The 24,665-nt window shown below is 44.6% G+C and overlaps 1 protein-coding gene across 2 annotated transcripts in view; it reads right to left on the bottom strand.

Moving 5' to 3' along the window:
- dnah5 (dynein, axonemal, heavy chain 5) overlaps window positions 1-24,665 on the bottom strand; it is a 390,322-nt gene that overhangs the window by 259,717 nt on the left and 105,940 nt on the right. For both annotated transcript variants that reach the window (XM_039736932.1, XM_039736933.1), the window contains exons 7-12: window positions 24,418-24,594; window positions 19,023-19,136; window positions 18,251-18,358; window positions 17,029-17,151; window positions 9,690-9,905; window positions 489-596 (exon numbers count right to left, since the gene is read on the bottom strand). In XM_039736932.1, the coding sequence (XP_039592866.1) occupies window positions 489-596; window positions 9,690-9,905; window positions 17,029-17,151; window positions 18,251-18,358; window positions 19,023-19,136; window positions 24,418-24,594 (846 nt within the window). The remainder of the gene's footprint in view (window positions 1-488; window positions 597-9,689; window positions 9,906-17,028; window positions 17,152-18,250; window positions 18,359-19,022; window positions 19,137-24,417; window positions 24,595-24,665) is intronic.

The following is a 24,665-nucleotide window of genomic DNA, read 5'->3' as shown; positions in this document are numbered from 1 at the left end:
TTTAGCCTGGAAATCGGGGTACACCCTACTCTTTACAAAGGATACCCAGGGTTTTTAATGACCACAGAGAGTCAGGACTTCATTTTTTACGTCTCATCTGAAGGGCGGCGCCAGTTTTACAGCAGAGTGTCCCCGTCGACTGTCCTGGGGCATTTGTATCCACATTCAGACGACAGGGTAAGCGCCTCCTGCTGGCCTCACCAACATCTTTCCAGCAGGAAATCATTTTGTCCCCTGCATGTACTTTACTTTGGACATGCTTAGCTTCAGGGGTATGCCCTGTTCTGAAGTGCAGGTGGTATGGCTGCTGGCATGTAAATTATTGATGTATATTTGTATTTGAAGCCACTGGCACCTTAGCTTTTATGTGATTCAGGTTTTCTTTTTTTTATTAACAACATTAACCGCGCCCAACTGTTTATTTTATTTGTTCCAGGTAAATGACTGTGAGCTCACACATCATACACCAGAGTTTAAGACTCACTTACATGAAGTTCACTTGTATTTTTACAAAAGTCCTCATAGTCCTGATCAAAGTCAGTCTTCCTCTGATCCAAGAAGTTGTACTGCTTCTTCTTCATGGATACTACAATAGCCTGAAAAAAAAAGAAAAAAAAAAAAGAAATCAGGATAGAAGCCTTATATAAACCACTGGAAGACAGTCTCCAAACCCAAGATAACACCAAGAAGATATTGTTTTTTCCTAAAGGTCTGGTTTTTATTCACTTGAAACACACAAGAGAAGGGTAAGTCTGGGAAAAACACAAAATAACAGGAATGACAGAAAAGCAAAGCAAATCCGGATGTCCTATCAAGGCTTAATTTGATGGCCTCTCTCTCTGGTGGGGTGGGCTTCTCCACTTTCCCACCTCATAAGCCCTCTTGTATTTTCTCATTCCATCTCTCCCGACTCCTGTTGTAGGATAAATCTTGAGAAAAACGGGGACGCTTTAGGTTTGGATTATACTTGACGTGTCCGTGCAGTGAAAATGACGTCAGACTTGGAGACATGCTGTGCACCGACATTTTTCTGATTACGCGGCGGTCCAAAACGGTGAATTTCATAGGAGAGAATCGTGAACGAAGGGCTAAATATGACACAACAGGTCATCGAAGCGCAAGGCAGACATGCAAAAAAATATGAAAATATCACGCAGGTCCACCACTTGCGAGGATATGATACTTGCCTTTCCTTTTGGACAGCTGGAGGCACATCTCTTCTTCCATCAGCAGACTCTCACTTCATCAGCTGCGACGATGTTAGGTATGTGACACTGACCAAAAACTGTCACTGACTGACTAGCAGAATATAAAATGCTAACTGAGCGGATTGCAAAAAGTATAAAAGCGTTTCAGACGCTGAGCGCACAGTGGCTTCACGCGGTATTAACAAACCTTTTGTGGGAAAAGGTCTTAAAGAACTGACCAGGGGCCTCATGTATAACTCTGTGTGTAGAACTCACACTATAACATGGCGTAAGTACAAAAGCAGGAATGTACGTACGCACAGAAAAATCCAGATGCATAAATCTGTGCGTTCGCCAACTTCCACGTTCTTCCGCTACATAAATCCCGATTAGCGTGAAAACTAACGCTCGTGCACGCGCATTATGTAACGGCCCAAATCCTCCCAGAATAACGCCTCTTTGAATATGCAAATCAATATAAATAGCCCTTAAAATCAGCCTTCTGTGAAAAGACAATGGGAAAAGCACGGGGGAAAATTTAAGAATTTCAGCGAATACCAAGTGGAGGCAAAAAAAAACGTACTATTTGTTGGTTTAAACAGTGGAATAATCAACAAAAGGAAGTTGATCGAGTGACATAGCGTGTCGGAGAAACTCGAAAGCTCAAGTTCACAAAGTCGCACAGTGCCCGAAATGAAAAAGAAGTTGTCAGATATCAAAGTCGCGGTGAAAAGGCGAGTCGTAGCCCACCATATGAAAGTTTATTAGGGTACAGACAAAAAAAAAATAGGCACACAGTGGGTAAAAAGACGGTCCTGGGTCAATCTCTTGGCACAAAGTCTCATGTTTAAGGTCCCCGCGAGACGCTCCGTGGCCAATCTCTTTAGTCTCGCGGGTCTTTTAAGTGTTTTCTGTGATCTTAACGTGAAGATCGCGTCTCGTCGCCCTACTGTTACTGTCCCGGATTTTTTTTTTTTTTTATAATAGAGAGATTTGTTTTGCTTTAACATGAATCTCTCGGTTCCTCTCTAAAAATGTACCAGTCTCTTCTCAAGCGGGACAGTTTCAGGCTTCGAACGCTGGGCCATGAACTTTCGGCAGCGTACTAACTTTGACTTTTGATCACGTTGTGGGTTTTGACGTCCTTCAGGTTTGATTCTTTTCACTTGTTTCTACACCTTCAGGCCATCCTCTGGCCTGCCATTTTCCACTCCTCAGAAGATCAAGACCTTGATAAGAAATGATGTACAGCATTTGTAGAGCCAGTTCCTTTAATTTCAACACTTGTATGAAATGTATGCCACCCCGTTTTGTAGATTAATTACACATATTCTGGATAGTATGACTATAAAAAAAATACCAAGTTTCAAATTTCCTTGCAGACTATAAAAGCCCATCTGTAAAAACTGGAACCATTTTTCCAGAAGGAATCTTAACACCGCTATAGTTCACAGGCAAGCAGGGCACTGATGTGCACAAAAAACAAATCATCATGCTGAATCATGAACATAAATGAACAAAGCGCAACACAAGATCACATAAGCCAAACACAAGCTGCACAGGCACTTTCAAGATGGTCGCATCTTTACACTTCATTCCCCACACCGCCCTGCATGCTTCATGGATACAGAAACGTCTAGCGGACATGCAGCACAAGAACACTTTTGCGTCACTACAAATAAATTTACCTCCCATTTTTCCTGCATTTCTGCAGTCTGTGTAGAGGAAGGGGGGGAAAAAAAAACCCAAATGTGAAAACATACCTGGTCGTGTAAAAACTAACGTGAGTCAATGGCATCAGCATAATAAGCACTGACAATACTGTATCAGGCCAGCCTGGCCACGACTCATCCATCCATTGTCATTAATGGACTCAAATTCATCTGACGCACGCGTCCAACTCCATGGCCTGGGCCTACACTTAGAGCTTTAGTCACTTCAGATCAGTATATTCATATTAAGACTCAGGACAGTTTAGAAGGTTAGTGGGACAACATCAATTACAACTAATCTAATGATAATAAAAAATAATAATACATTTTATTTACATAGCGCCTTTCCCATGCTCAAGGCACTTATTAAAACAGTAGGGTATATGTAATATTGGGTACAAATATTTCTGCACAGAACACTAAACAGATAAATACAGGAGATACAAAGCATTGAAAAGAATAAAAGACAATAAAGCAGAGTAAAATACTAAATTCAGTACTAAAAGAAAAGGCTAAACAAATAACATCATTTGAGATAAAACACACACAAACAATCCTGAGCACCTGGACAGAGAGGAAAACTGGAAGAAGGTCAGAATGTCCTGAAGTTTGATGTCTTTCCCGAGCAGATGAGAGTTCAGCTGTTTATTAAAAGAATGAATGGAGTCGGCTGATCTCGTGAATTTCCAAAGTCTGGCCGCTATACGTCTGATGGCCCTGCCTATCACCCACAGAGTGCAGGTTAGTGTGGGGTACAACAAGATGGTCAGAATCAGAGGACCTCAGTGGGCGATCAGGAGCTGAGTGATGGAGAAGGTCGCTGATGTACTCTGTACACTGTAAGGCCATTTAAAGCTTTGTCAGTTATTAACAGAATTTTAAATTCAGTCCTGTAAGACACAGGGAGCCGGTGAAGGTGAAGCAGGATGGCTGTGATGTGCTCGCTGTTGCTGGTTGTTGTCAGGACTCTTACAGCAGAGTTTTGAATCAACTGGAGCTGTGATAGAAGATTAGAAGCGGCACCTACCAGTAGGGAGATACAATAATCGATGAGGGATGTGATAAAAGCAGGAAGAAGTTTATCAGCTTTAGAAAAGAAGAAGAATGAGCGAACACGGGATACGTGACAGAGGTGGAAGTAAGAAAGTAACATGGTTTATGTGGGTGGAATAAGAAAGGGAGGAATCAAAAATGACACCGAGATTCCTCGCATCAGAAGAAGGTCTGATGAGATCACCGTCAAGAGGGACTGAAGTGGAGTTCATTTTCTTAAGTTGTGCTTTAGTACCAATCTGCAGGAGTTCAGTTTTGTTGCAATTTAATTTTAAAGAGTTTTGCGCCATCCTGTTGTGAGCTCACTTTTAACACTGAAATAGAAATGAGTATCCATCTATTATCCAACCCGCTATATCCTAACTACAGGGTCACGGGGGTCTGCTGGAGCCAATCCCAGCTAACACAGGGCGCAAGGAAGGAAACAAACCCTGGGCAGGGCGCCAGCCCACAGCAGAGAATTGAGTATCGTTCTGCATAAAAATGATAACCCAGTCAAAAGCTACAAATGATATGGCTGAGGGGAAGCATACGGATACCGAGGAGCAGAGGGCTGAGAACTGAGCCCTGAGGAGCCCCATGTGTGACCGTGGGAAAAGCTAAAAGAAACAGGACATGAAAGAAACCCGGTGGTGAAATGAAGAGAAACAAAAGGCTGTAAAAGAAAATGAAAGATGTCTTAGAAACAAGGAGAAACCTCAGAGAAAGAAGAATACAAACAGACATGGATGCAATGAGAAGTGAAGCAAAATGACCCCTGGGTAGCCGAACAGATTACAATATGCAGGCTTCCGAGGCCCCTCAGGCCCCTTCTTCAGGCAGGTTGTGGTACAGAAACTGGAGTTCCCTGTGTTTATATAGACACCAGGTCAGAATCAGCATTGGAAAACCTTTATGTGGGTCATCTCCAATGTCAAAAATGAATGTGATCTGTAGCAACGGTAAGGAGCAGGTTGAGGAGACCCTGGAGAGGAATGAAGGCCAGTAGGACCACCAAGACAGAATACATGTGTGTGAATGAGAGGGAGGTCAGTGGAATGGTGAGGATGGAGGGAGTAGAGTTGGCGATTTAAGTTTAAATACTTGGGATCAACGGTACAGAGTAATGTGGATTGTGGAAGAAAAGTGAAAAAGAGAGTGCAGGCAGGGTGGAGTGGCTGGAAAAAGAGTGTCAGGAGTGATTGGTGACAGACGGGTATCAGCAAGAGTGAAAGGGAAGGTCTACAGGACGGTAGTGAGACCAGCTATATTATATGGGCTGGAGACGGTGGCACAGGAGACAGAGCTGGAGGTGACAGAGGTAAAGATGCTAAGATTTGCATTGGGTGTGACGAGGATGGACAGGATTAGAAATGAGGACATTAGAGGGTCAGCTCAGGTGGGACGGTTGGGATACAAAGTCAGAGAGGCGAGATTGTGTTGGTTTGGACATGTGCAGAGGAGAGATGCTGGGAATAATAAGAGAAGGATGCTAAGAGCTGCCAGGGAAGAGGAAGGCCTAAGAGAAGGTTTATGGATGTGGTGAGAGAGGACATGCAGGTGATGGGTGTGACAGAGCAAGATGACGAGGACAAGAAGATATGGAAAAAGATGATCCGCTGTGATGACCACTAATGGGAGCAGCCAAAAAAAGAAGAAGAAGCAAAAAGATCTACCTAAATGCAATAGACAAAAGATATATGAAATTATTGGAAACAACCATAGGTAAAATTAGAAGAGTTCATAGCAGGTAAGAAGAAATAAAAAAAAAAAATGGACAGAGCACTTGGAAGATTTACTGAATGAGGAAAGTCCCAGAAACCCAACAGAAGCCTGCAGGTGCACAAATGGGTCATTTGGAACACAGCACACCTAACAGAAGCCAAAGCGTGAAGAACAAGAGAGAGAGAGAGGCTGGAGTCGACTGAGCACCGGTGAACGATCTGACCACTAGAAGGTGTTGCAGCTCCCCAAACCCCAGACATAACTGCACAGACTCGAGTCTCAGGGCAATAAAAAGGTTTACTTTACATTGGTTTTCTCTCTTTCTTTTCCTCCATATCTCCCAGGCTTGCTTTGTCCATCATAACCTCCCATAACTCCGCTACATGTGGCCAAGTCATAGCCTGTTGGATGCACTTCCAGGTAAAGCAGAAGTGCCACAAACTGGGATCACATATCATACCCCCTGGCGATACCCATGGAACCTGACAAGGTTGCTATATTGGACTCCAGTTCCCAGCATGCCTTGCGGGTGTCTGCACGGGGAGGCTGCCATCTAGTGATTTGGGGAAATATGTAGTCCTGTCATTTTGTCCCCCGCTCCTCATCCTTCCATCCTACTGGCTTACCGGCAGTATAAGGGTCTTCAGTCCACCCTAAGCACTGTTCACAATGCAGCAATTATTAATGTTTCTGTCAGGGAAAACATGGAAGTCACTAAGCCTTGTGTTGTGGTGGTCCACACTGATCATGGGGATCAGGCAAGATTAATCTCAGCACAGGTTCCTCTGCCGAGTATGTTATATGTCATCTTTGTTCATGTAATACTTTTATTAATGTTTATTTGCTATTGATTGTGTTTATGTTTCAATGCCTGGGTGAAGATTCATGTATGTTGTGGGAGGTCCCCCCCAAGAGGCGGAGCCATCTGTCAATCACAATCAGAAACCGCCCTCCGCCTATAAATCCAGAGGATCTCCACCTGTTCCTGGCGGTTCATTGTGACTGCGCTCTGGAGTTGGTGAGTATGTGTGCCTTTTGCTGTGCTTTTTGTCAAATTCTGGATTTTTCGGCCCTTTTGCTTGGTGCTTTGACCTTGCTATTGGATTCTGTTTTCGGGCCTCGTTTGTTTTAGGTTGCTTTTTTGTTACATAAAATTCCATTTTGCCTTTTCTGCTCCACAGAGCTTTCTTTTTGTGCCTCCGTGCAGTTTGGAGAATAAACCTTTTTTATTTTACACATTTTATTTCTAGCCAGGGGTTTTTGACGGGATTTCCCCCTCTAGTGTTTTTTGGAACTTCTAGTCCTGACACTGCACCTCCACTAAAATAGAATCCTGTATAAAATATCCAGAGTTGAGGAATTTCTACCATTTGGTTGCTTCATTTTATGACACATACAGTTTAACAAAGCATCAGGCAGTATCACTGACCTTCTGGTAGAAACTGAGAAGAATGAAATTTCAAATCTGTCTGACACTCCATACTACCACTGGGAGAGGTCCCTTATTTTAGTTGTTACTATAAATTGCGGAAGGGGAAAACCTGCTTCTTGTTCTGATATTCTAGTTCCCATCAAATAATTTTTTTTTCAATTTGGAGCCATTAAGAAAGGATAACTTTTGTGTCTTGGAAGGGCTAAGAAGCAAAAAGTGCCCACCACCAGCAGTTGATAATTCCCATCCATCCATTATCCAGCTCGCTATATCCTAATTACAGGGTCACGGGGGTCTGCTGGAGCCAATCCCAGCCAGCACAGGGCACAAGGCAGGAAACAAACCCCGGGCAGGGCTCCAGCCCACCACATAGTTAATAATTTTGTGTGAATAAATTTGCTCACTTAGAATGTTCAGTAATTTTGGATATGCATCAATCCACCCATGCACTTTTCCATCACTTATCTGAAGCCCAGTCACGGGGACAACAGTCTTAGCAGTGAGCTCCAGCTGCACTTGCCAACTCAAACTGTGGAATCCCAAGGCATTTCCAGGCCATCTGCAGGATATAATCTTCCCAGCAAACCCAAGGTCTTCCCTGGGGTCTCCTTCCAGCTACTCGTACCCATAAAAACTCCACAGAGAGGCGTCCAGGTATCAGATGGCCAAACCACCTCAATCTGGAGAGTCAGAGGCTCTAATCTGAGCCTCTCCTGGATGTCTGCCCTTCTCACCCTATTCTCACCCATGCACTCGTTTTCAGAGTTTACATAATCAAGTTATAAGGTTATGAGGACAAAAAAATCTCTGACGTAGACATTACAAAACACAGGATTATCTCCTTCATATTACAACACACCACAAATGCAATGAAGCAACATTTTCATTCCGTTAATGTTAAATATAACGGGAGAGGGGACCCTTCAGAATCTTGGAAGAGATCCACCGTGGTTCTGTTCGACAAGTCAAAATCCTACTATGGAGGAGCACTTCAGACAAAATTAACTGAAAAAAAAGAAATGCTGCCATGGACTCTAGGGAGCGGCACAGTGGCGCAGTGGGTAGCGCTGCTGCCTCGCATTTAGGAGACCCAGGTTCACTTCCCGGGTCCTCCCTGCGTGGAGTTTGCATGTTCTCCCCGTGTCTGCGCCAGTTTCCTCCCACAGTCCATAGACCTGCAGGTTAGGTGCATTGGTGATCCTAAATTGTCCCTAGTGTGTGCCTGGTGTGTGGGTGTGTCCATGCCCTGCGGTGGGCTGGCGCCCTGCCCTGGGTTTGTTTCCTGCCTTGCACCCTGGGTTGGCTGGAAATTGCTCCAGCAATCCTCCGGGACCCTGTTGTTTGGATATAGTGGGTTGGATAATGGATGGATAGATGGATGGACTCTAGGCACAGGCTGGTGTTCCAGCCAGGATGGTTCCAGGGTCTGGGAAGCCAGTTTAACAGAAGGTTAGACCATTTGCTCCCCCGGTGCTTGTATGAACACCAATAGGACTGGCTGGGAATTGCAGTCCCATTAGACAATCCTGTTGGGTTCCTTGGGTGTCCCACCAGGTGGAGCCCATCCACCTGACGCAGAGGTGATTCCAATCTATAGTGCGGTAATATCAGAAGTACTCCATAAAAGAAACCACTCAACCTCCTCCAGGCGAGTCGGAGTTGGGAGATCACCTGGACAACACTTGCCTGGAGGAGTGAAAGGAGAGGAAGAAGGAGAGAAAGAAAGAGAAGGAGGAATTGAGACTGTGCTGTGTTTGAGGAAAACCTGTGAAGGTATTGACTAAAATAGATTAATATTTGGACCTGGGACTTGTGTTGGGGTTGGTGTGTTAGAGACCTACAGGTCTCAAAATGCAAATACATGTTTTTCGATTTGTGACAGAAAATGACATGGTGTTATGTTTCGGCCCCCTGGCTGGGGTTCAAATTCTTGTTTAATGTCTGTTTTGATTCTTTTGTCCATATTAAGATTGTCATTTACTCAGTTTCTGTGTATTTATGTAGCTCTTATTATGTGTTTTGTGGGTGGTTCCCCAGGAGGCAGGACCACCTGTCCATCATCCCCAGGGACCGCCCTCAGCCCTATAAAGGCGAGAGATTCTTTGATGGTTGAAAGTGACAGATTGCATTTCATTGCCGATTTCATGTTGTGTGTAGTGTCACTAATACACAAAGAAGTAAGCAACAGGACAGATTTGATTATTTATGCTCACATGTCATTTTATTATTAATAATGTATTGACACATTTCACAATACATTGATTAGTATATGTGTTTATTTATTCAAATAATTTTGTCTGAAATTTTCCTTTGTAGCCCACAGCTAAGCAGTTAGCCTCTGTTAGTTTTGATCAGTTCAGTTGGACTTGTCTTAAAAGTTATGGCAGGTCAAGAGAAAGACTACCTTCACATCAAGTAGTTTCAACACAGTGACCCGTCGTTGTACAGCCAGGTGACAACCCCTCTGCCATGAAAGAATCCCCCCTGAAGCTGCCCCACGGTTGACAATTCAACACCTCTAAACAATCACTCATAAATCTAATTTTGTTATAACTACGTTATTACATCTTCTTTAAAAAACAGAAATCTCTAAGTAAGTACCTGGAATTTCGTTGCCATGACCTCCAGACCCTCAATTTTAGAATCTTGTAAAACAGAATAAGTTGTAATGGTGTGGAACATGTGGAGGATTTTCTGCAGACGGCGCTGAAAAGTATCAAATTTTCCAAATATATACATCTCACTGAAATCAAATTGTCTCTCAGAGGGATTCTGTTCCAGTTTCTGCTTGGTCCGTTGGAAGCAGCGCTGATACTCCTGAAGGAATCAAGAAGGAATGAAGACTTTAGAACCACACCTGCAGTTATCAAAATTACAAAAGAGGCACCTGCTGTACATAATATCTATATACTGTACATATACACACACACACACACACACACGAGACTAAAACACGTAAAACACTCTCTTCATTGATGTCCACTACACTTGTAAGTATTGTCAGGTCATTTTCTCAAACATATTTGTCTGTGTAATATTACTTTTCTATCATCGATATTTTACTTCTACCCTGAGTCAGAAACACATTTAACAGCTTACACCACCAAATTTCTTTCTTTCTCTTTCTTTCTTTCTATCATATAGTGCCTTTCACATCTACTTATCTACAGTGCATACGGAAAGTATTCACAGTGCATCACTTTTTCCACATTTTGTTGTGTTACAGCCTTATTCCAAAATGGATTAAATTCATTTTTTTCCTCAGAATTCTACACACAACACCCCATAATGACAACGTCAAAAAAGTTTACTTGAGGTTTTTGCAAATTTATTAAAAATAAAAAAACTGAGAAATCACATGTACATAAGTATTCACAGCTTTTGCCATTAAGCTCCAAATTGAGCTCAGGTGCCTCCTGTTTCCCCTGATCATCCTTGAGATGTTTCTGAAGCTTCATTGGAGTCCACCTGTGGTCAATTCAGTTGATGTGACATGATATGGAAAGGCACACACCTGTCTATAGAAGGTCCCACAGTTGACAGTTCATGTCAGAGCACAAACCAAGCATGAAGTCAAAGGAATTGTCTGTAGACCTCCGAGACAGGATTGTCTCGAGGCACAAATCTGGGGAAGGTTACAGAAATATTTCTGCTGCTTTGAAGGTCCCAATGAGCACAGTGGCATCCATCATCCGGAAGTGGAAGAAGTTCAAAACCACCAGGACTCTTCCTAGAGCTGGCCGACCATCTAAACTGAGCGATTTGGGGAGAAGGAGGTGACCAGGAACCCGATGGTCACTCTGTCAGAGCTCCAGAGGTCCTCTGTGGACAGAAGAGAGCCTTCCAGAAGGACAACCATCTCTGCAGCAATCCCCCAATCAGGCCTGTATGGTAGAGTGGCCAGACGGAAGCCACTCCTTAGTAAAAGGCACATGGCAGCCCACATGGAGTTTGACAAAAGGCACCTGAAGGACTCTCAGACCACGAGAAACAAAATTCTCTGGTCTGATGAGACAAAGATTGAACTCTTTGGTGTGAATGTCAGGCGTCACGTTTGTAGGAAACCAGGCACCGCTCATCACCAGGCCAATACCATCCCTACAGTGAAGCATGGTGGTGGCAGCATCAGGAACTGGGAGACTAGTCAGGATAAAGGGAAGGATGACTGCAGCAATGTACAGAGACATCCTGGATGAAAACCTGCTCCAGAGCGCTCTTGACCTCAGACTGGGCGGCGGTTCATCTTTCAGCAGGACAACGACCCTAAGCACACAGCCAAGATATCAAAGTGGCTTCAGGACAACTCTGTGAATGTCCTTGAGTGGCCCAGCCAGAGCCCAGACTTGAATCCGATTGAACATCTCTGGAGAGATCTTAAAATGGCTGTGCACCGACGCTTCTCATCCAACCTGATGGAGCTTGAGAGGTGCTGTAAAGAGGAATGGGCGAAACTGGCCAAGGATAGGTGTGCCAAGCTTGTGGCATCATATTCAAAGGTGCATCGACAAAGTATTGAGCAAAGGCTGTGAATACTTATGGACATGTGATTTCTCAGTTTTTTTATTTTTAATAAATTTGCACAAATCTCAAGTAAACTTTTTTCACGTTGTCATTATGGGGTGTTGTGTGTAGAAATCTGAGGAAAAAAATGAATTTAATCCATTTTGGAATAAGGTTGTAACACAACAAAATGTGGAAAAAGTGATGCGCTGTGAATACTTTCTGGATGCACTGTATCTATCTATCTATCTATCTGTTGTCACACACGCGCGCATGGGAGGCAGCTAAAGGGCTCGAGTGAAGGCAGTTCTGAGCCATGCCGGGATGTGGCAGAGCGCACTAACTCTCTTTCTCACTTCCCTGTAGACCTAACCCGGGAGGTTCCACCTGTCTCTCTGGACGTCACTTCTGGGACCGAGCCAATGGAGACAGACCTTGCCAGCTCCGGCCCCCCTGATGTCACATCCGGGACTAAACCAATGAACGATGAACACGTGCCCGACCCTTATGACCTCACTTCCTGTCTCCCCCTTTAAAAGCCTTCCCTTTTCCCTTCTGTGTCAGTCTTGTTTTGGACTCTGTTGTAAGCACTTCAGTGCTGGTATTTAAAGGAAAAACGAAGTTGCAGCCAGGATACCGAATTACATGGGTGGCTGCCCCAAACCTTTTTCTGTCTTTGTCTCGTTTTGTGACAGTGGCGTAGCGGCAGGATGGAGAAGTCCCAGAAGAGAAGGGGACAGGACCTGCAAAACACCCAGGTGGGAGCGTACCGGGGCCGAGTATTCAGGCGGGGAGGGTGCCCCGTGGTTCGGCGAGACCCGGTGCGGGCTCCGCTCCCAGCACGCAGAACTAGGCCATCTAGAGAGGCCAGGGGTGTGCGGGTGGGGCTCACCCGTGGGCTGCCCTGGAGGGAGACAAGAGGGACTCAGTATGCTCTCTTGGGGAGAGTGCCTGCCCCCAGTGAAACCACAGCCCCTTTACCACCTTGGGGTGCCCCAGACTGGCAGGTGAGTAAAATAACAAGTGGAGGTTGGACCCTGAGAGGCCGACCAGTAAACAAGCCTGGTCCTTATGGGCAAAAGTATGGCAGTGGCTACGGCCCTTGGAAAACAAGCCCTACCAGGTCATTGAGCAGGTAGCGTGCTATCTGCTCCTGAAAGCACTTCCCAGGGCTTCACCCAGCCGGTCTGGGGCGTGCAGTTTAGAACATGTCAGGGCTCATAGAGCTTCTGGAAACACAGAGGCGGCCTCACACTCTGGGAGAGCAGAACCGTCCTTCTGCCAAACTCAGCCGGGTATGTCCCAAGACCTAGCCCCTCCCTGTATAACCGGAGCTTGCATCGGCGTCGCGCGCTGGCACGCAAAACCGCTTGGAGGCGAGGAGGAATGCAGGTGGAGGGAGGAGGGCTTGGTGTGCTCTGACAAACCCGTTGGCGGTCCCGCATACAGGCGTGGTGATGTTAGCGGGTTTAAAACTTCGCTCTGCTCGATTCCGGCAGCAACATTTCCATTGTTGCCCGCCGTTTGTGCTACGCGACAATGGCTAAAATTCAAGACCAGTATAACCTGTGTCCACGGGGAAACCCGCTGGTACAGCACCGCCGCTTGTGTCATTAGCTACGGAGGATCAGTCCAGAAAGTAACCGTGGCAATCCTTCCTGATCCTCCACACCCGGTGATACTAGGGCGGGACTGGTCTGACATTAAAGCGGTGAGACACATACCACTCCGGGGTTAAGTTGGGCCTCGTTATGGGCGGAGATGAACCGTCTCAAGCTGCCTCCACGCCGTGTAATCAGCCGGCAGAGAGGTGAAGCAGCCGTCCTGGCTGGCGTGGCAACTCCGGGCGTCGCAGGCTGACCGTCATCCACCAACGCGCGCGGGCGGGGGAAACCACGCCCATTGAGGTCGGCGCTGACCCTCTCTCCGTGTTGCGGTTTCAATTTAAAAGCGCCGGCTTCTTTCAAAGGGAGCAATGGAATGACGACTCCCTGAAGTTTGTAAAAAATGCAGTGGTCCTTGTCAATGGCCAGCGCACTAGTCAGTCGATGCCACAGGGCCCCTACTTTGTGTTAGATAATGACCTCCTTTACCGTGTAGCAATGCATGGCGGGCAGGAGGCGAGGCTGCTGCTAGTGCAGCGTACCTTCCGGCGGCAGGTCTGCGAGCTAGCACGCCCACCTCCTAGGTGGCCACCTGGGCACCGAAAAACTCTGGAGCGGATCAAGCTCCGGTTTTACTGGCCAGGAATTAATGAGGAGGTTCGCCGCTTTTGCGCTTCCTGCCGGAGTGTCAACTGCGACAGATTCCTAGGAGGGACCGTGCTCCTCTTGTTCCTATTCCCTTGATTGGCGTTCCCTTCCACAGAATGGGTCGACCTGGTGGGACCTCTAGAGCCCTCAGCCGAGGACACAAGTACATTTTAGTCCTCGTGGATTATGCTACGATACCCGAAGCTGTTCCGTTGCGCTCAGCTACCTCTAAAGCCATCGCGCGGGAATTACTAGGGGTATTGCGCGTGGGGATCCCCAAAGAAGTCTTGACAGACCAGGGGACCCCTTCACCTCGGAGCGTTCAAGGAGACTGCCAGATTACTGAAAATAAAGCATTTAAAACCTCGGTGTATCATCCTCAAACCGGCGGATTAGTAGAGAGGTTTAATCAAACTCTCAAGCAAATGCTACGTAAGGTGGTCAGCGAGGATGGAAGGAACTGGGATCAGCTCCTCCCCCTCGTCCTTTTTGCCTATCGGGAAGTCCCACAAGCCTCCACGGGGTTCTCCCCCTTTGAACTACTGTATGGGCGACAACCTCGGGGCATATTGGATATTTTGAAAGAAGGCTGGGAAGAAGAGGCTCTTCCCACCACTAACATACTGGAGTATATCGGCATTCTGCGATAGATTTGGAAAGATTGGCCTGTCCTTAAAAGTCACATGGAGGAGGCTCAAGCAGCACAGGTTCGCTACTACAACGCGGCACGTCTCTTGGGAGTTCCACCCGGAGATCGGGTCATGGTCCTAGTGCCTACCTCCCACTCTAAGTTGCTTGCCCACTGGCAGGGCCCCTCTGAAGTTAAGGAGAGGAAGGGACTGGTCGACTATTTGGTGAGTCAACCCAATGCGTCGGCCAAAGGAGCGGTATATCATGTGAACCTGCTGAAACCGTGGAAGGACAGGGACCCGATCCCTCCTCCGGCCAGCCCGCTCACTCTTCGCTCACACACGACCTTAACTTTGGCGCAGACTTGAGACCCAGGCAGCGGCAGGAGCTGGAAACAGTTATCCGGACCGTTAGAGGTAGTCAGTGAACACCCCGGAAGGACCTCTCTGATTGAGCACAACATTGTGACAGAGCCCGGGGTTGTTGTCCGAGAACGCCCGTACCGTCTTCCCGAGGCAAAAAAGGCTGAAGTGGAGCTTGAGATCAAGCGCATGCTGGAACTAGGTGTAATTGAGGAGAGTTATAGTCCCTGGTCCAGCCCCATTGTGCTCGTCGGTAAGCCTGGCGGAGTTGGAGGTTCTGCAATGACTTCCGTCGGCAACCAAGTCTCCCAATTTGATGCCTATCCAATGCCAGCGTGGGCGACCTCCTCGAGAGGCTTGGACAGGCTCAATACCTGACCACACTTGACATGACAAAGGGTACTGGCAGGTTCCTTTAACGGACTCCGAAGGAAAAACGCGTTTAGTACCCCTAGCGGACACTGGCAGTATCGTGTCCTTCCATTTGGGTTACGGGGCTCCAGCAACCTTTCAGCGTCTGGTGGACAAAGTGCTTCGCCTCATAACTCATACAGTGCTGCCTACCTAGATGGCGTGGTCATCTATTCCAGCACATGGAAGGAACACCTACAGCATGTCCAAGCGGTATTACGGACACTTGGTGAGGCGGGCTCGGATTAATCCCAAGAAATGTTTCTTTGGATTAAGCGAGGCCAAATATTTAGGCTACCTGGTGGGTCGGGTACCGTAAGGCCACAGTGCTCCAAAATTGATGCCATTCTGAAATGGCCCGTCCATGAACCAAGCGGCAGGTCCAAGCCTTTCGGGTTAGCGGGTACTACCGCCGGTTTGTACCCGGTTTTGAGAAAGGCGCCTTGACTGATTTAACAAAGAAGAGGGCCCGAACATTGTGGTATGGACTGCAAAACAGACACTGCATTTGGTGACTTGAAGAAGGCCCTTACGTCCGCACCTATTTTGATGGCACCTAACTTTTCTTTGCCTTTCATCCTCCAGGCGGACGCCGGACACAGGCCTGGGAGCCGTGCTGAGCCAAAGTGTCGATGGTGTGAACACCCGTCATGTTCCTGAGCGGAAACTGTTGGACGGGAGACCAGGTATGCGGCGGTGGAGAGGGAGGCTCTGGCGATTAAATGGGCGATCACTCAGCTGAGGTACTACCTGTTGGGCGTGAGTTCACCCTTGTCACGGACCATGCACCTCTACAGTGGATGGCCCTGCACAAGGAGTCGAATCCGCGGGTCACCCGGGGGTTTCTTGACCTGCAGCCGTACAAGTTTTCGCTCGTTCATCGTCGGGGTGCTCTCCATGCCAACGCTGATGCTCTCTCTCGGGTTTACGACCTCTCGGTTAAGGTCGCCCGACCCGACAGGTCTGGGCTGAGGGGGGGGCCTTGTCACACACGCGCGCATGGGAGGCAGCTAAAGGGCTCGAGTGAAGGCAGTTCTGAGCCATGCCGGGATGTGGCAGAGCGCACTAACTCTCTTTCTCACTTCCCTGTAGACCTAACCCGGGAGGTTCCACCTGTCTCTCTGGACGTCACTTCTGGGACCGAGCCAATGGAGACAGACCTTGCCAGCTCCGGCCCCCCTGATGTCACATCCGGGACTAAACCAATGAACGATGAACACGTGCCCGACCCTTATGACCTCACTTCCTGTCTCCCCCTTTAAAAGCCTTCCCTTTTCCCTTCTGTGTCAGTCTTGTTTTGGACTCTGTTGTAAGCACTTCAGTGCTGGTATTTAAAGGAAAAACGAAGTTGCAGCCAGGATACCGAATTACATGGGTGGCTGCCCCAAACCTTTTTCTGTCTTTGTCTCGTTTTGTGACACTGTCTTGCTATTTAGTGCCTTTCATATCTATCTATCTATCTATCTATCTATCATATAGTGCCTTTCATATCTATCTATCTATCTGTCATATAGTGCCTTTCACATCTATCTATTAATCTATCATATAGTGCCATTCATATCTACAGGTATCTATCTATCTATCTATCATATAGTGCCTTTCACATCTATCTATCTATTATATAGTGCCTTTAAATTCTATCTATCTATCTACACAGGTAATAGCTGGGCCGAGATGTGAACCCAGTTTCTTAGAACTGTAAGGTGGCATCGCTAAGTACTGTGCCACCCTCTACCCGTCTACAAATATTTGATGCTTGTACCGAGCACTCAGCGCTTCAGATACCTCGTTTAATCTAATAGCAGCCTTCAGTTTCTCCGCCACCGTAGCCTGAGGTTGATCCCATATCGTCTCAGTTCCACTGTTTGAAATGTAGGCCTTGCATGCTGTGATCATTTGGTTTGTAACCTACAGAATGCAAGAAAAATAAAATCAAGTAAGCATGAAGATGTGCCTTTTATAAAGTCCAAGCTGCAACAGAAACAAGTGTTAGCTACAGTGTAGTAGGCCAGATTTCTCTCCAAGTATTTTCACTGATGCATTCTGTAAAAGACAGCCAGAAATCAGGAGAGCTGATAAATCAGTCCTGGTCCACAAACCGATTGCTGCAGATCCCCATTTTCGGTGAAGTTATGAGTGAGTGTCATTTTTCACTCATTGTGATATACCTGCACTTCACTAAGAACGATGACTATGATGAGGCCAGTCACCCAGCACCAAAACTACAGAAACTGTGGCATGTGTATCAAGCTATCATGAAAAATATGTTGACGGTATACGTTGTCCATTGTGACCTAAGTATTGATGAAATCCTCATACGTTACAAGAGATGGCTGTCATTGACACAGTACATCACATCCAAATGTGTGCGATTCAGTGTCAGGTTCTGCATGCTGTGTGAAGAAAGCACTGGGTCCTTCTGAAACTCAATACTTCACACCAAAGGACCATGTAGGATACCAAGCACTGTCATTATGGCATCATCATTATGGCTACATCATCGGTGGTGTCACTGGCAGACCCTTTACTCGACCAAGGATATGGTATAACGACAGACAGCTTCTATACCTCACCTGAACTACTTAAAATTTTAGTGATGTATATGGCACTGCACGACCGCACCATCTTGATATGCCCAGTGACGCCAGTCAAGTTAGCATGGCAGGGTGCAGCACGTGTAACAAAAAGGCCAAATGACTGTGATTAGGACAAAAAAAGATGTCTGAATGTTTATAGGCACAGTATGAAGACAAGTGGGGAGCTACATTAGCCAACAGACATGGATGAAAGCCATGCAGGAAAGCCCAGTGTTTCATTGGGTTTTTGGTCAGTTTACTTCTGTTTGCTTCTGCACCTTAATATCAATTAATCCGTATCTTTCTGTTTATTATTTTTATTGTAATACACCATTTCATTTTGATTATTTCTGGGTCTTCCTAAAATTTACAGAGTCGGGGAGAGAGCTCAGATGTCTTCTCAATCGATCACAACATCTAATACTACTTACCTTTACAAACAACGAGGTTATCTTTTCTGAAGTGTTGTAGTAACGGGAAATGCTATGAATCATCTGAATGGCATTGATAAGTCCAGGAACAGCATCTACCATGGAAACCTAAAAAAAAAATGGAAGACACGCATTTTATGAAACGGCATCCATAGTCAGCTGATGCAGAAGCTCCAACAGTTTTAAAGGGGACATCTAAACTGTAAGTGAAGCCTGTCATCTGGGAATGCCAAATTAAATCAACATGCATATGCAGACATGTCCACCCATGGACCCACTTGACGTTCATTTTGTTCTTTTTTTTGTTAGTTTCCATTGTCTTCAATGAGACTTCAGTGGCTTGAAAAGCACCCACCCTACCCATCAGATTCATAAAATATCAAGTCAAACACCATCATCCATAAAGGAAAGTGACATTATGAGATGGCATATTATGAGCTGACTCTGCATAGCGTCCTACTAGGCAGAGCAGAGTCCTACCTACAGGGGTGGGAGATCCTACCGACTACGCTCAACAGCAATGCTGAGTTTTGATGACTTCTCCCTGAAAAAGTTTAAATACTAATTCAAGGATAGCACTTGTGAGAAGTGATGCTTCTTTACTCACACACAGGGAAGAAATCAGACATTACAAAGGCACAGCAGCACAAAGCGTGAGAGGAATGATGGGAACAGTCTGCAGCCTCTCAAAAGAATTCCCATTTAAACACAATCAAGCCTTTCAGGGTTATCTTTGTAGTACTTTTAATTAAAAAAAAAGAAAATTTCTTACCGGGTCACTGTTGTATAAAGGGTCACAGAATTTTTCCAGGGTGTAGATGTACTTCACGTTGTCTTTGGCTTCATTAGCTGAGTCGGTAATACGAGTATCGAGTTCTCGCCAGGTCTGAAAACATAAACAGTCCTTTAAAAGAAATCCACACTACCTATCTATCATATAGTGCCTTTCCTATCTATCTATCATATAGTGCCTTTCCTATCTATTTATCTTTCATATAGTGCCTTTCATCCATCTATCTGTTATATAGTGCCTTTCACGTCTGTCTATCTATCAAATAGTGCCTTTCTTATCTATGTATGTATCTATCTATTATACAGTGCCTTTTACATCTGTCTGTCTTTCTATGTATCTATTATATAGTGCTCCTATTTATCGATCTATCTTTCATACAGTGCCTTTCATCTATCTATCTATTATATAGTGCCTTTCACATCTAGTTACCTTTCCTATCTATTATATAGTGCCTTTCCTATTTATCTATCTATATTTCATATACCTCATTTCATCTATCTATCTATCTATTGTGGCAGACGACTAGGGACCTTGCCCCACTGGGACGCCTGGAGCAGGGAAAGACCGGGAGAGGGCCAAAATCTCCCCTAGGCACATGAGGGCAGCCCCCTTGGTTTCCATCGAGGGGCCTGGATGGTTCCCGAGCCCTATCTAACAGTGGTATGTCTTTAATTTCCTAGGAACATCGGATTACTGGGGTGTTTTCTGAAAAAAGAGTTTTAGTGACACAGTATTTAATTGTATGAAATTAAATCAAATGTGAAAAACTGGCTGTGCACAAATGTGGGTCCCCTTGTCATTGTGCTGATTTGAATGCCTGTCACTGCTCAATGCTGATTACTTGGCTGGATGAGCTCGTTAATCCTTGAACTTCATAGACAGGAGTGTCCAATCATGAGTGGTCAAAGGTATTTAAGGTGGTCAATCGCAAGTTGTGCTTCCTTCCCTTTGACTCTCCTCTGAAGAGTGACAGACAGCATGAGATCCTCAAAGCAACTCTCAAAAGATCTGAAAACAAAGATTGTTCAGTCTCCTGGTTTAGGGGAAGGCTACACAAAGCCATCTCAGAGGTTTAAACTGTCAGTTTCAAGTATAAGGAATGGAATCAGGAAATGGAAGGCCACAGGCACAGTTGCTGTTAAACCAAACCAGCAGGTCTGGCAGGCCAAGAAAAATACAGGAGTGGCATATGCAGAGGCAGGATTGTGAGAATGGCTACAGACAACCCACAGATCACCTCCAAAGACCTGCAAGAACATCTCGCTGCAGATGGTGTATCTGTACATCGTTCTACAATTCAGCGTAATTTGCACAAAGAACATCTGTATGGCAGGGTGATGAGAAAGAAGCCCTTTCTGCACTCATGCCACAAACAGAGTCGCTTGTTGTATGCCAATGCTCATTTAGACAAGCCAGATTCGTTTGGGAACAAAGTGCTTTGGACTGAGGAGACAACAATGGAGTTATTTGGTCAGAACAAAAAGCGCTTTGCATGGTGGAAGAAGAACACCACATTCCAAGAAAAACACCTGCTACCTACTGTCAAATTTGGTGGAGGTCCCATCATGCTGTGGGGCTGTGTGGCTCGTTCAGGGACTGGGGCCTTTGTTAAAGTCGAGGGTCGGATGAATTCAACTCAATATCAACAAATTCTTCAGGATAATGTTCAAGCATCAGTCACAAATTGAAGTTACGCAGGGGTTGGATATTCCAACAAGACAATGACCCAAAACACAGTTCAAAATCTACAAAGGCATTCATGCAGAGGGAGAAGTACAATGTTCTGGAATGGCCGTCACAGTCCCCTGACTTGAATATCATAGAAAATCTATGGGATGATTTGAAGCAGGCTGTCCATCAAATTGAACTGAACTGGAGAGATTTTGTATGAAGAAGAGCCAGAAATACCTCAGTCCAGAATCCAGACACTCATCACAGGCTACAGGAGGACAGCATCTAGAGGCTCAACTAAGTATTGATGTCATATCTCTGTTGGGTGCCCACATTAATGCACCTGTCTAATTTTATTATGATGCATATTGCATATTTTCTGTTAATCCAATAAACTTAATGTCACTGCTGAAATCCTACTGTTTCCATAAGGCATGTCGTGTATTAAAAGGAAGTTGCTACTTGGAAAGCTCAGCCAATGATAAACAAAAATCCAAAGAATTAAGAGGGGTTCCCAAACTTTTTCATATGGCTGGAGAAAAAGTATAATAATCAAGAAAAATTTCAACCTTGAGATTTTGATGCATCTTGATGTTTTAGACCTCCCTGACTCCGAAAATACGTTTTTTTGGAATTATCTGTGTGTGTGTGTGTGTGTGTGTAAACATAATAACTCATAAACGCAACAAGATAGATCAGGGGTCAGTTCTGGAGGGCAACAGTGGCTGTAGGTTTTTACTCTAACCCAGTTGCTTAATTAGAAAGCAATTCTTGCCAATAATTTAATTTCATGGCTTGTAGTGCTTTAACTTTGCTATGTCAGCTCATTCGCATATCCTGGATTTTCTTCCCCTTTCTAAGGATATCATCCAAATGATTTGAAGGCTAAAATGGATGAATAATTGTCAGTCCTTCACTTTTTTCTCTTCATTTTCATTCCAAGTATTTAATTAAACCCAATAGTGCACGATAAATACACACACAGGTGTCAATGGTAACAAGATAAATGGAGAAATGCTGGTGTCTTTTGTCATTTGCATGTTATTGCTAATTAGGTGAAAAAACTGAGAATACAGCTGTTTAAGACTAAAATAAGAAATAAGGGTTCAAATTTTTAATGAGCGAGACAACTAACTTACTCGAGCAAAAAGTGCTTCTTATTAAGCAACTGGGTTAGAGCAAAAACCTGCAGCCACTGCGGCCCTCCAGGACCGTGATTGAGGACCCCTGAGACAGACAGATGAAATTCGGCATGTGGTTGTTACACCAAAATTGTACATCTGTATTAACTTTTGGGACAAATCCATCAACTGGAAGTGGCACTTTACCTTAACACATAGTCGATTTTTTTTTTTTTTAATTCATGCTGCTGCAAAGTCCAATTTATTAAACTTTATGTTTATAATGATTATTCAATATATTGTTAATTTGATTTGACTTGTTGTTGACGGTTCTTTAATGTCCATAATATAAAATTATAATCTTTGTCTTGCATTTTACTCCTCAAATATGCATCCTCATATCTGAGTATACAAGAAAGTCGAGGGGAGACCACTGCCGATTTTTCAAAAAACAACAGCGCTGATCAAGAGACTGACAAGGTCATCATATTGTTACTGACCAAACCTCGTTTAACTAACAAAGCGATACAAACTTTGTAAAATTCCAGAGTTGGCAATGTCTCCACTGAACTACAGGTAGGCAGGCGAAGTGAGTCTGCCAAGTGATGAAAAGCTAAACATACTAATGTGTTTTTGCATTTATTCTATATTTATTCATTTATCTTTGTTAGCTGATATTCACAGCTCAAAATACCTGATATTGTGAAAATAATCCAGTAGCAGAATTATATTTTTAAAAAATGTGTCCCCCTTTTTCAATGTTTCACTCTCTCTCAAAATAGACAATTGAAATATCATATTCTTTTTGTTCTTAACATCAGTCACATCATGCATTTTGCATACAAGAGATTTTTCCTGCTGTGCATCCAAACCTGTTGGGATAGGCTCCAGGTTTTCTGCGATCCTGCTCTGCATAAACAGGTTTATATAATGTATATATTGTTCTTAATCTCAGTTGCTGTCTCTGTTGTTTTGTGGCCGTCCATACTCTATTACCTGCTCCTGCTCTGCTCATTAAGGGTTTGCTCTTCTTACGACGGGCTATTCAAGTCTCATTGCCCCTAACCTTCACACTAAATGCTTGTTTTTCTGTCTTTCCCTCGATACAGCTAGGTGAGGTCTTCACACTGATTTAAGCCTAAGAGTCCTGTTCTTCCTAATCTCCTGTGATTTTCATGGTCACACCTGTCAGAACACAGTAGATTTGTTTTTTGATTTTTGATCTTTTTAGGCCTGCAGGTGGCAAAATTTTGTCTGAGTCTGAGATAGAATCAGAGATCAATATGGCTGGTAGAAAACAACAAAGCCAAGTATGGGAGATTTTTGAATGCAATATTGAACATATTCATTATAAGCACATTGTCTTGGAGCAGGATATGTTGTGTGGTATAGACATTTAGAGTAAAAACAAACGCTCAAACTTTAAAATTCACCTAAATTTCATTACAAATTAGCCCATTCTGGGCAATAAAAGGAAAAGATAAAAAGTGTCAACAACGAGTGCACATTTGTTCAGCACAAATGACATAGAAAATATTATTGAAATTATAAAAGTGTGTAAAATTGTTCATATTCAGTATCTGGTTTTGATTATGCTTGTTTTTCTCAGACAAAAACAAAACCAAATAGTAAACCATGTAGTGTAGTAAGCTTCCACTAACATTAAACTCAAATCCAAATCCGTTAAGTGTACAATTATTTCTGATTGTGACACAAAACTAAACTCTGTAGGAGCTCCATGCCATAATTACTAAAACTAAAACTGAAACTAATGGATATAAAAATAAAATAAAAATAACTTTGTGAAATAAAAACTAAACTAAAGCTAAAAATACACAATGAAGGAAAACTAAACTGAATTTCCAAGTAAGGTCAGAAAAAATATAGAAATAAAAATTAACATAAAAAGGCAAAACTATAATAACCTTGGTATCCACACTAAGGGGGCTCTCGATGAAATGAAATGATTGAGTGTCTACACTAAGGGGGCTCTCAATAAAATGAGCGAGTGTCTGTGCACCAAAATCACCAAGAGGGACCCCTTTCCTTCCTTGCTCAATGAACGAGTGTCCACACTAAGGGGGCTCTCAATGAAATGATCGAATGTCCACACCAAAGGGGAATGTCAATAAAATGATCCACGTCTACCTGCCAAATATCACTAAGGGGGACACTGGGGAACCTCCCTCCCACTCAAAGAAATGATTGAATGTCTGTGCACGAAAATCACCAAAGGGGAGCCCGACCCCCTCACTCAATGAAATGATCGAGTGATCCCACTAAGGGGGCTCTCGATGAAATGAGTGAGTGTCCGTGCACCGAAATCACCAAGGGACACCCCCCAAACCCCCCCGAGAAGCAAAACCTCAAAGTGGATTAACATATCCCACCATTTTCCGTTTCCTTCAAGATTCCATGATTTGGGGGCGACATTTTGACTCTTTGTAGTTCTTCCCATATCAGAAAGCAAACACAGCATTATGATGCTTAACTTGGAGACTTAAACTGACTTGACCCCCCTCCCATGCTCAACCCCCAATTTTTATGGACCCTTATCGAATTTTCCATTTTGCCCCCCTTACCTTAATCAATTTGGACTTTGCTACCGTAAGCACCCCCAGCACCGTCTTCACATCCGGTCTCCTCAGCTGGTCCAGCAGGTAGTTGAACCTCGACATGCGTTTCTTCCAGTGGTCTAATTCTGCTCGGGGGCCGAGATCATCCGCTTCTTTGCGCAGCTGGTCACTTTCTGCAAGGACCTGCAATGCCATCGACATAAAAGCACGCGGCCGATCAAATCCCAGGAGCCACTTCATCAACCTTGAGTTGT

Source organism: Polypterus senegalus, chromosome 15, assembly GCF_016835505.1.
Source record: "Polypterus senegalus isolate Bchr_013 chromosome 15, ASM1683550v1, whole genome shotgun sequence".
NCBI classification, from domain to species: domain Eukaryota; kingdom Metazoa; phylum Chordata; class Cladistia; order Polypteriformes; family Polypteridae; genus Polypterus; species Polypterus senegalus.
Note: the sequence above shows the minus strand (reverse complement) of the source record. Positions and strands in the feature narration are given on the sequence as shown.